Here is a 16,572-nt window from a genome sequence, read left to right on the forward strand (position 1 = left end):
TACGTTCGACGACATATCTGCATTTGATCTTCATCGCGTCTACGTAAAAACAAAGTTCCAAGTATCGTAATCAACTAACGAAGAAGAAATTGGGAAAAGTGTATATTATCGTTGAAGAGAAACAATATTATCACAAACATGACTAGAGAGACGTTTATTGATCTAAGACCTTTTATAGTTTACATATTTCTTTTGACATTTGCTTTATTACCTGTGGCATATTTACGAAACAACAATGTCATGAAATGAGGAAACAATCAACAATGCGATGCAATGACCACTATCTAATGTACAGTTACCAGTACCAAAAATCTCATATGCTACTGAAATAAATTTTACACAAACAGAAACGAAACAAAAATAATTCTCGTTAAATCACGATCATTTATGTGATTGGATCGATGTTACTTCCCTCGAACTGACCAAAAATTGTGTGTGTATTAGAATCTATTTAATAGAGAAACAATTCTATCGAAGTCTTATTTTATTAGTAATTTCTATTTAGCTACACGATTTTTTGTGTAACATATATTATATTACATAAACTTAAATTCGTAAATGACTGTTTTATAAGATAATTCGTTTTATAAATTGCTTCCAACATTTTTGTGACATTATGCACTAAACTTTGCAAATATAGCACAGGTATTATAATAATATTTTCATCAATAAAAATAGTGTTTTATTATGCACCATTTTGAACAGCTTGAATCAGTTTAATTCAAACGATACCATTTGTTATTGTATGTACATTGAGTTCGTATATAAATATCCACATCTATACGTGTATAAGACTACTTCAATTGAGTCGATTTTCATAAACATTTAATATATAGGTAACACAAGTATTTGGCATATTGAACATTGACGACATAATATATTATATACTAAAAATTATTGTAGCTTCCAATAACTATAATCAACAAGATTTTCTCATGCTTGTTAAGTACATGTAATTTCTTCCATAACATTAGATTTTATAGTAATCATTGTCAAATAGAATGTAATGTTAGAATTTCATATAAATCGATGAAGCCGCAACTGATCGAAGGCAAGCAATATTGTTAGAAAAATCTATCGAAAGGATCGATTGACAGTAACGAATGCACAAACGAATTATTGTAACATATTGTGTGGCCAGTCTCTTATTTTATACAGTAACACATTCTTAGTTGACACTTACATATGTATAATAGTAGACATAAAGGGATCATCTATACTATATAGGTAAATTGTGTATCACATATAGAATTAAAATACTGTTAAAATTTGCATTTGTAAATAGGATGATTTTTTATCAGTTATCAAGAATTTTTGTTAAACATTTAATAGTAGGGCACTTCAATGTTGAACTGGTATTATTATCATTATTACTACTAACAGTATTGTGTAGTTGGTGCAGTAGATGTAGAGTAAAAATTCCTTATTTACGCGCGATTCTTTGTGATTTCATATACATAGTGCTACGTTATATTTTTTATACTCCAGGTTATTTCACAGTAGGAAAAAGTAGTCTCTTTTTGTTTTATTCTTTTTTAAGATTCACTAATATAATTTCTATGTGTGAAAAGATTTCTTGTTTTAGGTTTCAACACATTGTTTTGTAAGAATTTAGTAAGGAAGTGAGAAACCTAAAATATTATTAAAATAATGCTTTTTCAAACTAATCTAATTCGAAGAATAGAAATATTTATCAATCAAAATATATTCTTTAGAAGAATATCTTTTGTGTAAAGCTTCTTTAAAAACATGATATACATTTGTTGCATATATATATATCCTTACTAAATATATATATTTATACATGTGTATAAGCTATTAGAGCTAGAACATGTTCTTTTATGGAATTGACATGTTCATCTATTGCTATATTTAGTTGAATAACATTTTCTGTTCACCATCCATATAACTATGATAAATGTAACTTTGCCATGACATTGAACCAATAGTAAATAATGAAAAGGAGTTATTGTAACTCTTGTGGAACGAAAGATAAATCTCTCATTTTTATGTCTCATTTTCTTTGAAAGATTATAATAATAAGTATCATTCAATCATCGCGAACTGCAAGATGTACAAAAATATTAACAAACATTAGAGAATATCACGATTACGATGTATTGTTATATGTTTCGAAATAGGAACACAAGTAAAATATACGTATATATATATATATAGTCTTAGAAATCTTTGGTTTGATTCATCGCTTACTGATGCATTACTTTAAATGTAAGGATTGTTACCTAGTTTCCCATGTACATTATATTTAAGGTAACCATTTAGGTACTGATGTTTTTTGAACTTAGTCACGAGTAATACTTGCCATTGCCCAACCCATTATTAGTTCAATACCTCTGCATAATGTCTGATACACAAACCATGGCCAAGGTTTTGGATACTGTGATACGGTTGGTTGTGTACCATACCTTACTCTCTCGGCTAAAAGTCCTGAAACAATGTAAAAAATCAAGAATGTTCATCTTTAATAACAAGATCATACGGTCTGAAGTAATTAAGAATGCATCAAATTTGTCATTCACAAAAAAATCAAGTTACCATATGGACCAAAAATACGTGCAATGTCTGCAACGCATAAAATGATTCCTAAAATTGCAGTTACATATATTACATTTAATACTTTTCGAATTTTCATCTTCTTTGAATTTGCTTCAAGTATATGCAGACGCGTATCGGATTTCGATCTGTCTACATACGCGATGTGATTTAATATCGAATGAAGCGTGAAGTCGCCACTCTGAAAACAAATATTTAGATATACAGAGTAAAATGAAGCCCGTAGGTTTATAAGATTATAAAATCGAAATTAACGGAACCGATGAAACTAGATGAGAGGAAACTACCGTAATTTTTGTATCGGTTGTAGCAGTTTCAGGAAGCAATGTAGTCTCGACGGTTATTTCTCCGGCCTCCTCTTTTCCCTTTTCATTTTTCCATGATAAACTTTTCTTGCGCCCTTTTCCATCGTCCTCTTTGGTTTTGATCTTTTCTGCCATTAAGACTGCTTTCTCGCTACAATCAGGCTGATCCGAGTCCGATTCGGACTTCTCCTGTATTTCTATTTTTTCAGGAACTATATTACGACCATGGGTAGGACTTCTACTTAAAGTTCTAATGCTTATGTCACTATTCTGGCGGTTCAAGTTTAATGGTTTGATTTGAATCATCTCAGAATTACGTCGAAAGGAAATATCTGAATTTCTACGTAACTCGCTTTTCGAAATGATTCCGCTAATATCTGAATTACGTCTTGAGTCTAAAGCGTAAAATTAAGGAAGCGAATTATACAATTGTTGCTAATAGAACAAGTATTTTTTCTATTTTACCTGCAGGACTTAAATCCACAACTCTGGGTAATTTGTAATGTTCGTTCGAAGGTAACATTCTTCTAGGTGTTCTATTTCCAAAATCGCTATTACGCTTCAATTTAGCCGCAAATTGGGAACCTCTGTTTTTTTCATGTGTAAAATCGGAACACCGTCTTAGATCTTTTACGCTTCCTACAGGAGTAACATTCTCCGAATGTCTCCTGGACATTCTATCCGGAGATCGCCTACGATCGATATCGGGCGAATGTCTAGAGTTGAAGTCCGAATTTAATCGACGTTCTGGCGTAGTGCCGTCCTCATCGTTCACAAATCGAACGCTGCATTCGGAATTCCTTCGCGAGGATCTAGAGGCGTCGCTACTCCGCCTGCTACCGACAGAGCTTCTACGGCTCGGGCTCGATACCGTTATTATAGGCAAATTAGCTGCCGAAGGCGTTGGTGTCGGCGGTCGGACATACACTTCTGGTACCGTGGACACAGGCGTTGTCTTTTCGTCTTGTCGCGATGGATATCTGCAAAATTTCTCACACTCCTTTTGTAGTTGCTCTTCCTTTTTAGATAATTTTGCAAGACGATCTGTAACATCAAAAATACCAGTGTTTTATTTCATTTCAATAAGATAACTAATATTTTTACCTGTACAATTTTTCTCCGATTCGATCACAAAAGTGGGAGGTTCTGTTTCTTCTGTGCTCTTAGTCTTAGGATTGAGCAAAGTAGGTACTAGAGCGGCAGCAACGGACGATGCTAAGTTACCGTAAGGTGCTAACATTGCCAGTTGCATGATACCTTGGAAAATATTAAATGTTTAATTTAACGATGTTGAAATGTTTTGGTTTTTGAAAAATTGAAAGCAAGTTGCGAGAACATACCTTTCTGATCGCTAATATTATTGTCTCTCGCCAACATGCTACTCGGTACTGCTTTTAATAAGCGCATTATCTTGTAACCTGCACGTAGGAATGATAGATACAAAAGAATGCTCAAGACAAGGAACACAGACTGTACCATGTAATTGACAACGTAACAATTCGGGGAAGTTAGATCGATGTTGGTGGCAATTACAAGAAAAAAATGTCCTGCCATAATTAAATTTACACAATAATCCCTTTGTATATTTTGTGGTCCAAATTTAAGCTGAAATTGTATCCAATCGTATGTTGAGTCTGTTCTTGTTAACGTATTGATTATAGTAATATTCGGATTACCTGAGTTAGTTGTAGGAAAGTCAGTTGTATAAGACTAAAGGCGTACGTTATATAAGGGAATCCAAGATTCCATGCTATCGATCCTATGAATTTTGGCACGAAAGATTTTTTAAGATTATACGGATCTATGAAGAGACAAAGAGCTCTCAAAGCCCCGAATACGCATAGAAACATATTAATATTTGACATATAAGATCGGTTCGATATAAGCGACCTGAAAAATAATAGATAGATTCTGTATAATTCCACAATATATATATATATATCGTTTGTAAGAAATTCGTTCTTAGTACCTGATATGTAGAATGGATAAAAATGTGTAAGATGAAAGTACAAAAAAGAGACACGCGAAACCGTACGCGTGTAGAAGGAAGATCCATTTCAGTTCCTGATTTACAGAAATCAATGATGGAGAGACTACTAGAAATTTTTCAAAAACTGCAGATGTAGATGAATTTGAAATACAGCTTTGTCCAGAGTTTGGTGTTGATGATGTTTCATTCATATCTATTGATAAAGCAGAAATTATTAAACGATATTCATATTTAATGTTTCTATACTTATAATTACTATATATGTATAAGCTTTAAAGACTATAGTCTTATGATTTTTGTTTCAATAATTACAAAGTTTTCTGTGAGCTAATCGACAAAGCTATTAAAATAAATATTTACCGCAGTATTTACATGTAAGATAATTTTAAAATAATCATAAGATAAATTAGTTTCTTTCCACCGCTTGATAGCAAATAACATATAAAGTTATTATCACCGTACATTTTTTAATAATTCATTGAATAACATAAAAATATTTCACATATTCTAATCATGTGAAATGTAAAGAATAATTGTAGCATAAAAAAAACTGACCATAAGTCCAATTAGTCAGCCTATCCATAATCTCTAGATTGGTGTCCACAGCACATCACTGATGCTTATTCTAATCGTTGGACTATGACAGATAATCGTCGTTTCTTTCAACTGAAACCGATCAGATAATCGCAAAAACGAGCTTTGAAATTGTGGTAGCAGCAACAGGCTTTACCTATAGTGTAGCCGGACTTGCATCCCTCCTCTCCAAGTCGCGGACACTCTCGGTCCCGTCGTCCCGTCCCTTTCTCTTACCCTCCTGTTAGAAATATTGATTTTATACAAAGAGGATTGGAGGGAGAGTTCAGACTGTAGTGAGCTTGACGCTTGTCGATTGTTTATCTTTAGAATTTAAATAGAGCATGTACTAAATATATCAAATTAATCTCGTATCATTGTTTATTATTACCTCCTTATTACGTACATATTACATACACGTTAGTTTTATCTTTGAAAAATTGATAACATTATATTTTTAAAACATGATACTTATTTTAAGCATAGAAATTATCTTCTTGCTACTTTTTGTAGGAATTATGTACATATATGTAATAAATTCATTCACATCGATCAATTTTTTCATATAAACTGAGTTAGTAATTTTGTTTATCCATCTTGAAATATTTCAGAAATTTTCAGAAAATTTGTTCAATAAATCCTTGATATAGTATTAATTATTCTTATCGTTCATCTTTACCTCTACATTATACCGACATTAAATATAGTATTGTTCAATAATATTTTTTATTATTGTTGTCAAAACAAATAATTGCTTCGTAATAAGTTGTTGACGCTGACAAAAGTCGAGTCCACAATATCCACTTTTCTCACTTCGGTACGATACAAAGTTCATCCATTTAATAACAATAAAAATGTACTTACTGTGCTACATCTATTGAAATAGCATAGCATTTCAAACACTTAATTTATTGAAGTTTCAAATTATTTTGATCTAGAAGTGAACACTACAGGTGGTATTTGGCCATTACCGTTCTAGAAACTTACACACGTTAAATCATGAATGTCTTCCAAGTTAAAAGTATCATCGTTGTCGGCTGTGCCTAATTAAATGTCAATAACACAATCTTGAAGTAACATTAAAAAACATTAGTTCTAGTCAAACACCCTTTATTAAAATTCGATAGTCTGAAGTTTGTACTTGAAACTTAACTTTACATGTTTCGCTACATACATGTACATAATAAAGATATTGTGCAAAGTTAACATTTAATAAGAATAATGAAAAAGCTGCATGATAAACACAAAGGATATAAAGAAGAAAAATAAAACTCTATCCATGATATCATTATTATGCTGTTATTATATTATACTAAACATATGTTATTAATATTAGAAATTTCACGAAACAGTTCCACTTAAGTTTCTCTTTTGTTCTGTTAACTACAATTATGGTAAATTACACGAATGTTCCATAACTTGTAGAAATCAATTGCGTAGACATGCTCTAACTGCGATTAATTGCCAAAGAAGGAATATGGGGCTCATCATTTCTGAGTATTCCAAAGTGCTTTGCCCGGTTAACTTTTTACACAATAGGTATTTAAAAAGAAATAGCAAGAGTAGCGTTGTGAGGCTCCGAAGTGCTCTGTAATTAGCACCTCTGATTAGCCCTCCCTCCATACGCATTCTCATGAAAATAATTGCGCAAAAGTAAGTATTCAATCCATCTGCGACGAAGAGAGGTGAAAAAACTATCCACCATCCTGTGTTACCAAAGAAATAATTGTCATCTAATTTTAGAGCCAGTAGCATTGTAAACATTGCCAATGAAACTAAGTTTATCCATATCTCAAAAATTGTTAGGTCTAACCAATCTACTAGTTCGTCCAAAGAAAACATCATTTCGATTGCTTTGGATTAGAAATGAAGAGAACACAATTACTTTACTTCCTTCTTTATCATATCACAATCCTTTGTTTATTATTCAGATTTTTATCACGATAATCCATCGAACATTCTTAAGTCTTGTACCGCTATTCGTGATACTTGAGACTACCTACTGAAAACTTTCTAAATACACGAATATGTATGGCAGAATTATTCCTATTAATTGTTTCATAATCGGCATTATCGTGAAGAGGTTCAAAGTCATCTACAATAAAATATAATATTATTATCGTTATCGAAAATGTAATATTAATAACAATCTAGAATACTTATTCACCAATGATAGACGTAGTAGAAGTCTTGACATCTAATTCGATTCCACCATAATGAATCTCCTTCAACTGAAGAACTAAATTACAAGCTCTGAGTACAGCAGCTCCAAGACCATGAATGATCAGTTCGCAGGCACCATTGTTAAGAAGTTTCTCACATATCTTCAACTGAGCCTTGTATCGTAAAATTAATAAGAAAAAATCAATTAAAATGAACCAAATTACTTGTATTAATAAAAACAAAATTATACATATATATATCAATTGGATTATAAAATACCTGAACATAAAAACAATAACAAATTATAGGACAATCTATTTACTAACAAGCTTTTATTTTTCGTTACTATTGACAGTGGCAAAAGACAAGGTTATAATGTAGAAACAATTATTACCTTAATATTTGTTTTATTAGTAACAAATATATCTTTCTTCCGTTTTCTCAATAGACTGAAAGGTTGTCTTTTTTTGATAGTGTAGTCCGAAGACAACAACTTCCTGCGTTTTGTTCTAGGCGCGTTTCTCTCTTTCAAAAAATTCGAACTGGCCCCCGAACACTTGAGCACATCGGTCATTCTGACAGTTACCGTATGCGATTTTCTGTTAACTTTCCGCGTGCAATACTTTGTTCTTATCGGCAAAGATCTCTATCTAAGCAAACCAATAGGCTAATTAAATAACTCGTGTGAAAATTAAATGGTAAATTCGCTGGTCGAAATCAGTTGAAAACAACGATTTATAACCTTAAAAGTTAGAGGCATCGATTGATGGGCGCTTAGACAACGATTTAGCGCGTTCTACCGGAAACCGTCGTGTTGCGTGTATCATCGTAAAATACCGAATTTCGACGAAATGAAGGAACCCGAGGTAGACCCGAAAAATATTATAAAAAGCAGAGAATTACTCTACAGGCTTATGATCAGGTTGCATATTTTTCTTGTTCTTTTCCTTCCTCTGTATATTCGTATTAATTATTGTTCCTTAATAGTACTAGAAACTGTAACTTGTACTATTTTGTCTTCTACAGGGTCATTTAACCAATAGTTATATGCCTATATATAATATTCTTTATATAATATATTCATCAAAAATAGTAATACAATGTAACAAATGTTTTAGTCAATTATTTTACGATGGACATCAAACATTGGCTGTGCAACTATCGAATATAATTCAAGCAGAACCCCCGTGCCCTCCATCAGACCGATTACTTCATTTAATGTTGATCGGATTGGCTCACGAACCTGACCGTTCTAAAAAGGATACAAGTAATGTATCTACATTTTCATCAACATTTGATAATACTTTGGGGCCTGGTCTGGATTTGGAATTCGAAACAGAAGCTCAAACGCAAGCTCCGGAACCAGCACAATACGAGACTGCTTATGTTACGTCGCACAAAGGAAATTGCAGAGCAGGAGCATTCTCCGCGGATGGTCAACTAATAGCAACCGGATCGGTGGACGCGTCGATAAAAATTTTAGATGTTGATAGGATGTTAGCCAAGTCAGCTCCGGATGAAATGGCACCTGGCGATCAAACGGGTGGTCATCCTGTCATAAGAACATTGTACGATCATTTGGAAGAAGTGACTTGTCTAGAGTTTCATCCAAGGGAACCTATTCTTGTGTCCGGCAGCAGAGATTTTTCCATTAAGCTGTTCGATTTTAGCAAGGCTAGTGTTAAAAAAGCATTTAGAACTATTACAGATGCGGATCAGATACGATGTTTATCTTTCCACCCAACCGGCGACTTTCTAGTTGTTGGAACTAATCATCCTGTCGTAAGACTGTATAATGTTAATACAGCTCAGTGCTTCGTATGTAGTATTCCTAGCCACCAACACACCGCTGGAATAACTAGTATCAAATATTCTCCGGATGCAAAAACTTATGCATCGGCTGGTAAAGATGGGAGCATAAAATTATGGGATGTAGTGTCGAACAGATGTATAAATACGTTTGTAAAGGCTCACGATGGTTACGAAGTATGTTCGGTAACATTTACAAGGAATGGAAAGGTTTGTAGGATCTAGAAAAAACAATCTATTCTTGTTGTACGATACGAAACTGAGATACGATATTTCAATACAGAATTTCATAATTTTATTACGTCTATTGGTTTCAGTATTTACTGTCATCGGGAAAAGATTCCTTGATAAAATTATGGGAGCTGTCCACTAGCAGATGTTTGATAGCGTATACAGGTGCTGGAACTACAGGTAAAACGGTGAATTCCGAGTATATTAAAAATATATACTTGAACATTATACTACATAGATATATACACAGTATATATATAATTCTTTTATCGGTCGTTAATTCCTACGTTTCGATAGGTAAACAAGAACACAAGGCACAAGCTATATTTAATCACACCGAAGATTATGTAATGTTTCCCGATGAAGCAACAACATCGCTTTGTGCATGGAATTCTCGAAATGCGTCTAGAAAACAATTACTGTCATTGGGACACAATGGTCCGGTGCGACTGATTGTGCACTCACCGACTGCCCCAGCATTCTTGACATGTAGCGACGATTTCAGAGCAAGATTTTGGTTTAGAAGGATGCCAACTCATTAAATCGATATTGACGACGAAGAGGATAGATAGAAGTTGAACATTCGATATCGTGACACCAAGTACAAGTGCGAAAGCATGAAGAGAAAAAGAGCTACAGCTAACGATTAAAAAACGACAATATATAAGAATATGTGTGTAAGTTTGTACAAAAGACTTTGTACAATCAGTTCTATGGTGATCATATATTCGGCTGTCGTACCTCGAAGTACGAAACATTGATTGAAACGATATGCAATTTAATTTTAAATATTGTACATATCCGCCTCGTTTCTCGTTTTGAAGTAAAGCTGACGTTATTTTCTTTCGATAACAACTTATATGAATGTTAACATTTAGTAATGCTGCAAATATGTAACGAAATGGCAAGAGACGCGATTTATGCGTCCATTAAATGGTCGACTATAATACTTGAAATTAAACGGCTCAAAATGTTTTTCTTGTTTTAAGTGTAGAGGTAAGTAATCGATCGTAAACAGTTCACGTTGGAAAAAGTAGGAACGTTAACTATACAGACACACTTTGCGTTTCGTATTTTGAATGCGTAAAGTATAAAAATGAAACGATAGAATTTAAAAGGTTGCTCGTTTACGTTGCGTCGCTACGTGTCGAATTATCGAGTTAATCGCGAGGCGGCGCTCTGAACTCCCGCTCTACGTTTGATGATGTGTCACGTGACCCACGCTAACCGCCATCTTTGCTTATCGTATAAACAGTGCGACCGGGCTCAGCACGAATTCTTGCCGAGAAATCGCGGTTTTTCCAGTGTTTTTGAGTGATTCGATCGCAGGGAAATGTCCGAGATTAAGGCGGAAAACAAGAACGATAACAATATCGAGGATGCGTCGAAGGTAAGCGGATGGGAATGCGAGAAACACGTTCATCAAGCCGAGTTTTCATGCCAAGGCGGCGTGTGCTCCCCTCGAATGCGAGGAGACGCTCGTCCTCTCGAAAATTCGATACGATAATGCGTGCTATGACGAACGAACCTTGTTCGAGGAGTGATTGTGCGAGATACGAGCTCGTACGATCACAGGATAACGGTGCCTTATTGCGCGTGGCTACGAACTCGGTGATTTTTCAAAGCTGCGCCGTTTGTCCTTCATTGGCAAAGATGGTGGATGTTTTTTATTTGTGACTCTTGTGACGAGGAGAGTTGCTGGTCAGCGGCGATAGGGTTGTATCAAAAAGGCGGGAAACAAGTTTCGTTAGGAAGACGATGTTTCACACGGTTTTCCACGAAATTGCGGCCCCGTCTCGGAACATCGTCGGTGGCTACGACGCCAGAAATACATATCGACTTGGCAAAATGGCGGGAAACTTAAACAAACTTGGCGTGTGTCGTGTATCCCGTGTGGTTCAACGCAACGGTCCTTGATAAATCTTATCACGCGCGCGTAATTATCGTTCACATTAGTTTTCTTGTAGGCCATCGTGATCCTTGAAGCGACCACGAATCTCGAGCATTTTACCTTTCGCTCGTTTTCTTTCAATTCATCAGGACGAAATCTAATGGAACCATGAATTGTTTGCAGGATCATTCGGCAGAGGAGAAACCGATTCCAGTGAAAAACAAACGAGGAGGCACCAAAAGACTGTCCACATTGGAAAGGACCACTCAGGAAGGCGAACGACTCACAAAGGTGCTTTTTCGTTTTCCTATACGCTCGTATATAATCGTAGTTTATTCATCGAAAATAGCTTTCCGCTTTGCAAGTGCGTATAAAGATCGGATTATTTTTGTTTAGCACCTTGCGTGGTTATTTCCCTTTATTTAACCTCCTTGACGATTCTCGCTGTCTACTACGTGAGCAAAATATTATCGGGAGTGGGGATGGAAGGGATGTTAGACAGTCGAAGGGGGGAAATGGTGCCTTAAATCTTTGGTGGGGAGAATTCGCTACGAATACGTTACACGACCGCTAATTACGAATAGCCCAACCGTTCTTTTTAAACCGATTGCCGGCGCGTTCTTTGTTACCATTGTTTTCAAAATGGCTATGCTGCTTATTACATACCATATTAATTTACTGTACTACTGTGTGTTCTTATTAGGTTGGCAAAATAATTAATAAATAATAATTTTGATTTATAATCTTTTGCTTTTCCAGCAGAAATACCACGATTCATTACGGTAGCATATTTCTGTTATATACATACGTATTCTATTTCAGTTGTGTAAAAAAAATATGTTTATTATCATAGGATTTAAACGCATCCGTTGGAGAAGTGGAAGGAAGGAGGCGTACTCGTAGTTCAGCACGGGGTCTTGCATCATCGACGCCTGTACCGTCTCCACCTAAAAAGGAGAAGAGAGATACGTCGACAAAGAGTACTGGTCGCGGACGCGGGCGTCCGAAACGGCAAGAGAAAAACAATGAGAACAACACGGACGAAGAAGCAGCGAATAACAAGGGTGAGAAGCATTCCGAGGAGGAATCTATGAAAATGGATGTGGACGAGAATAAGGATGAAACAGAGAAATTAGTAGAGAACGAGGATAAAAGTGCTATAAAATCAGAAAGTAAAGAAACCATTGAAAAGATACAGGAACCAAACTTCAAGGAAGAAAAAATGACGGAAGAATCAGAAAATTTTACGGAAGATAATAAAAGTACTAGTGTCAGCGAAGAGAAAAAGGAGGAAGACATAAAGGATAGCTCGGATTCGAGTCAAGATGCGACAGACACAACGGCGGAAGCACCACCCTCATCTTCTTCGGAGTCTCAAAACCCCTCTAATACTACTACTACCGAGGAAAATAAGGAATAACCTCCTTTCGCCTGTTTGCCAACTTCATGTAAGCATTCTTTTTCTTTTTTTTCTATCGTTACTTCCTATCGTTTATCGATTTCGATGAAAATTTTGTCGAATTAGTCGATCGAAGAAGGGTGAGAACTTTTTGCTAGCGAACAAATATGTGTACCGTTCGAAGGTAGAGCGCGGGTCGGTACCGTCTGAGAACCATTTGTTCAACACTGTAGAACTTTGATATTAGCATTTGGGTCTCGTAGCTCACGATAGTTTGCGATCAACAACCGTACCAATATCGTAATTGCTTACAAATCTGTACTATCGGATTGCAATATTTCTGCATAACGGGGTTGCCATACATTCTGATTATTTCTTCTATGATGTTGGAAGGATATACGTGTAAGATAGTTTTTGTAAATTATGATAAGAAACGTTGAATCGTAGAGAAATTATTGTTAAAATGTATTACTTCTATAATAGTTTTAAGACGAAGGTTCATCTACATAAAACATTGATTTTTACTGCAGCAGGTACCAGGGCGGCGCACACATTGGGGTTACAAATCCAGTCCCCTCGTCTATTTTAACAAATTGACACCTACTTGCCAATCGTTGCTCTGATCAGCGCACGCGAGATTTGTTTTACTTCTCTTCCGAATTCGAAGATGAGACATTGGAATGTGTTTAAAAACACGCGTTCTTTACATGTTGGAATACATGTTTCATTGACACGTATGTACTCTCAATGGTATCGAGTGTACCATAGTATAATTGTTTTAATTCAGTTTTACTCTGACCGAGTAAAATTGCTCGTTGCACTGGTTAGTTGACGATAGCAAGCGAGGTGTAGAGCATACGTTGTTCATGTACAATGATAATATTATTGTAAAATATATTTAATATGGACTTATATAGAGACAAGTTGTTTTCAAATCAGAGCTGAGATTGGACTCTACAAATACGGTCTTTAATTCAGATCTGATATGGAAGTAGCTGAAATTAATTCGTACATAGCAAATTACTGTAATACCTTATCTTATATAAATAATGACTGAATGAAATGGAATATATGAGAATTATGGTAAAACGATTTCTCTTTTTTCATGGAATACAGAAATAAAATTTCTGAGAAACGCGTCTTAGCGTGAAATATATTGTCTCCTTCCTTGCGTAACGCTATTACTATTCGTCGAATTAACACATTGAAAATTTTTCTTTTCTTTTCTTTTCTTTCTTTTTTTTTCTCTTCCTTTTTACATTTTTTAACTAACACTTTTTAACGAAGTCCGTTTCGTTTATATATTTTGAGCAAATATTATAAGAAAGATATGGAAAATAAGAAAAGAAAAAAGGAAGACGAGGAAGAAATTATTGTAAGATAGACGTGTGTGCATACGTATTTTTCGCTATAGAATTTCGCGACACACGTTGATATTCTGTGATCTATAAATCTATCCATTAAACATCTTTTTTGTTCATAATGGTCCAATATTAAATATGTTGATATTATTGTGTATTTGAACGGTTGCGAGTGTACAGATAGATTATATAATTCAATGCACTATATGGTTAAAAGATTTTCGTTTCTCAATTAAACACGGAAATGGAATGATAAATCTGATCATCGAACGCAAAGAAGATTGATGAAATGTGTGCAATCAAGAGAGAAGCAAGTTGTTTCAATCGTTCGCTCGTAGTGTCTTTTTTGTTTTTTCTTTTGTTTCATTATTTTTTTCTTTTTTTTTTTTTTTTTTTTTTTTTTAATAATTTACATCGAACGGGAACCACCACCTCCGTCTCACGCACCACCGATATATTCTTTGTCGAATGCGGTTCTTGCGACATTTGAAGTTGACCAATTATGTATCGGACATGGTTTTAATGAAATCGGGCGCCGCTAAGAGCAACAAATCAATTTGATAAAGACAAACGACAGCAGTTGCTGATCAAGGCCGAATAAAACAAAGAAAACTATCGAATCGATTTTAGCCGAATTCCACAACATTTTCTACCGATAGTAATATTCATTGGAACGTTATCACGAGTGACGGGAAAAACGATGGGATTTGCCATTCCATGTGTTCTTTTTTTCTCCATTTTATTGGTACATTGAAATAACGAAGCTTCGACAAGAGATTAAAATCAAATGCGATACGCGTGTATATAGTTAAGGTTAAGCTTCGTGTGTGGCAATTGATCTTATCTCCGGTAGTAGCGTGAAGAATGGGAAAGTAGCGTGTGTTGGTGTGAGGCACCATCTTACATAAGATATACATACTATATGAAGCATAGCCTGAAAGACGTGTTTTTCCTTATCGAATCAAACAAATGAAATTTTACGATACCGTATGCTATCCCATCCCATCGTAGGAGAATCAATGTTAAACTTGTTTTACCTATACACGTGCACTTAGGCAATTATTACGAGACGTCGATGAAGATACACGCCTACGATGTTCCAGTGTTTGTATTTTTAGGATATATTTACAATCCGGGATAATTGTAGGTATCCATTCTTGTTTGTAAAGGTTAAAGTGTGTTTATATCCGGTCGGAACGGAAATGTTTCCTCCGATTCTGCATGTACGAAAATTTCATGGAACATTGCTTCTTACTTATCTCTTGGTTTTCTTTTCACGTTAAGACAGTCTAGTTTCCGACAGATACGTAGTAATTAATCGGTAGACCGGTATAGACTGTTGTTAAAGTGTGAACGCGTAGACGAGCGCATGCTTGTACAATTTTTTTATAAAGATTTTCATACGATTCGCCCTATGTAAATGTACTATTTCGATGTCGTTTTTGATTCGGTTCCTGCGTGCCGTACTCGATCGCGTGCGTGCGCGCGCGCACACACACAACACACAAACACCGTGAATCGTAACGATCTCGCTGATGCTGCATTACTTGTACGTTGCAACATTCAATTGTACCTATATCATTTCCTTTTCTCTTTTTTTTAGAGTTCTCCGAAACGCTAGGTACGCGCGGGTGTTTCGTAAGAGACGAAATTTTATCGCTAACTGTTTACGAGGTGAAGGATTACGGTTTTTAACGATGCATTGTCTCGAAATGTGATCGATTTTATAGGAATTTGAATGAATTTGTATCTCGCTATAATAGAAGAGGAAAATAAAACGATCGAAAATTCGTTGATCGAAGCATCATGCGTTATTTGGATTTGAAAGATATTTACATGTAAAAGACGTCCTGCCAAATCTTGGCATATAAATGTTAACGATCGTTTCTCGTTTTGTTTTTTAGCGAGAGTTGCGAAATTTAACCAAGTTTCCCCTAGTAGGTATTTTCTTTTCTCGCGACGTCGAAGCGGTAAGTTTTATTCGTACACGCATGTGCACACGTTGTCCAGACACGGCATTCTTTAAATATTGAACAGGTCGTTCGTACGACACCGGCTTTCGACCGATTCGGTCGTTTTACCGGATTGGCACCGGTAATAACCGAAGGTGCGCGAAACAGGATCGTGTAGACTATGTTTTACTCGAACAGCTGTCGGTGGTGTAATCAATTATCGTGATTGCGGGGCAGCAGAGTTACCACGAAAAGTATGACGCGAGGGAAATCTGTTTGCCCCCTCTCCTTCCCCGTAATCACCAACGCGAACCGAAGTTGGAG

At 35.4% G+C, this 16,572-nt stretch overlaps 5 protein-coding genes across 5 annotated transcripts; 2 read left to right on the forward strand and 3 right to left on the reverse strand.

The window, feature by feature from the left end:
• Window positions 1-139: 139 nt before the first annotated feature.
• On the reverse strand, window positions 140-6,398 carry LOC117227549 (uncharacterized). Its single transcript, XM_076521812.1, has 9 exons — window positions 5,425-6,398; window positions 4,849-5,062; window positions 4,556-4,769; window positions 4,220-4,484; window positions 3,984-4,136; window positions 3,345-3,923; window positions 2,862-3,274; window positions 2,557-2,755; window positions 140-2,448 (listed from the first exon to the last, which is right to left on the reverse strand). Exons 1-9 carry the CDS (start codon window positions 5,450-5,452, stop codon window positions 2,303-2,305), a joined length of 2,211 nt encoding a protein of 736 aa, XP_076377927.1. The 5' UTR covers window positions 5,453-6,398; the 3' UTR covers window positions 140-2,302.
• A 137-nt stretch (window positions 6,399-6,535) lies between these two features.
• LOC117227560 (transmembrane protein 203) lies at window positions 6,536-7,287 on the reverse strand. The gene has a single exon (XM_033482928.2). It carries the CDS (start codon window positions 7,285-7,287, stop codon window positions 6,871-6,873), a length of 417 nt encoding a protein of 138 aa, XP_033338819.1. The 3' UTR covers window positions 6,536-6,870.
• A 36-nt stretch (window positions 7,288-7,323) lies between these two features.
• Window positions 7,324-8,179, reverse strand: Rpp20 (ribonuclease P protein subunit p20). The gene is made up of 3 exons (XM_033482926.2): window positions 8,000-8,179; window positions 7,610-7,778; window positions 7,324-7,537 (listed from the first exon to the last, which is right to left on the reverse strand). The coding sequence occupies exons 1-3, from the start codon at window positions 8,177-8,179 to the stop codon at window positions 7,419-7,421; spliced, it is 468 nt and encodes a 155-aa protein (XP_033338817.1). The 3' UTR covers window positions 7,324-7,418.
• Window positions 8,180-8,394: 215 nt separating this feature from the next.
• Window positions 8,395-10,620, forward strand: CstF50 (cleavage stimulation factor subunit 1 Cst50). Its single transcript, XM_033482920.2, has 4 exons — window positions 8,395-8,527; window positions 8,724-9,624; window positions 9,732-9,825; window positions 9,943-10,620. Exons 1-4 carry the CDS (start codon window positions 8,457-8,459, stop codon window positions 10,185-10,187), a joined length of 1,311 nt encoding a protein of 436 aa, XP_033338811.1. The 5' UTR covers window positions 8,395-8,456; the 3' UTR covers window positions 10,188-10,620.
• A 229-nt stretch (window positions 10,621-10,849) lies between these two features.
• On the forward strand, window positions 10,850-16,097 carry LOC117227557 (uncharacterized). The gene is made up of 4 exons (XM_033482925.2): window positions 10,850-11,035; window positions 11,720-11,827; window positions 12,390-12,984; window positions 13,466-16,097. The coding sequence occupies exons 1-3, from the start codon at window positions 10,979-10,981 to the stop codon at window positions 12,954-12,956; spliced, it is 732 nt and encodes a 243-aa protein (XP_033338816.1). The 5' UTR covers window positions 10,850-10,978; the 3' UTR covers window positions 12,957-12,984; window positions 13,466-16,097.
• The last annotated feature ends 475 nt before the right edge of the window (window positions 16,098-16,572 follow it).

This window comes from Megalopta genalis, chromosome 5 (assembly GCF_051020955.1).
Source record: "Megalopta genalis isolate 19385.01 chromosome 5, iyMegGena1_principal, whole genome shotgun sequence".
Taxonomy (NCBI): Eukaryota; Metazoa; Arthropoda; class Insecta; order Hymenoptera; family Halictidae; genus Megalopta; species Megalopta genalis.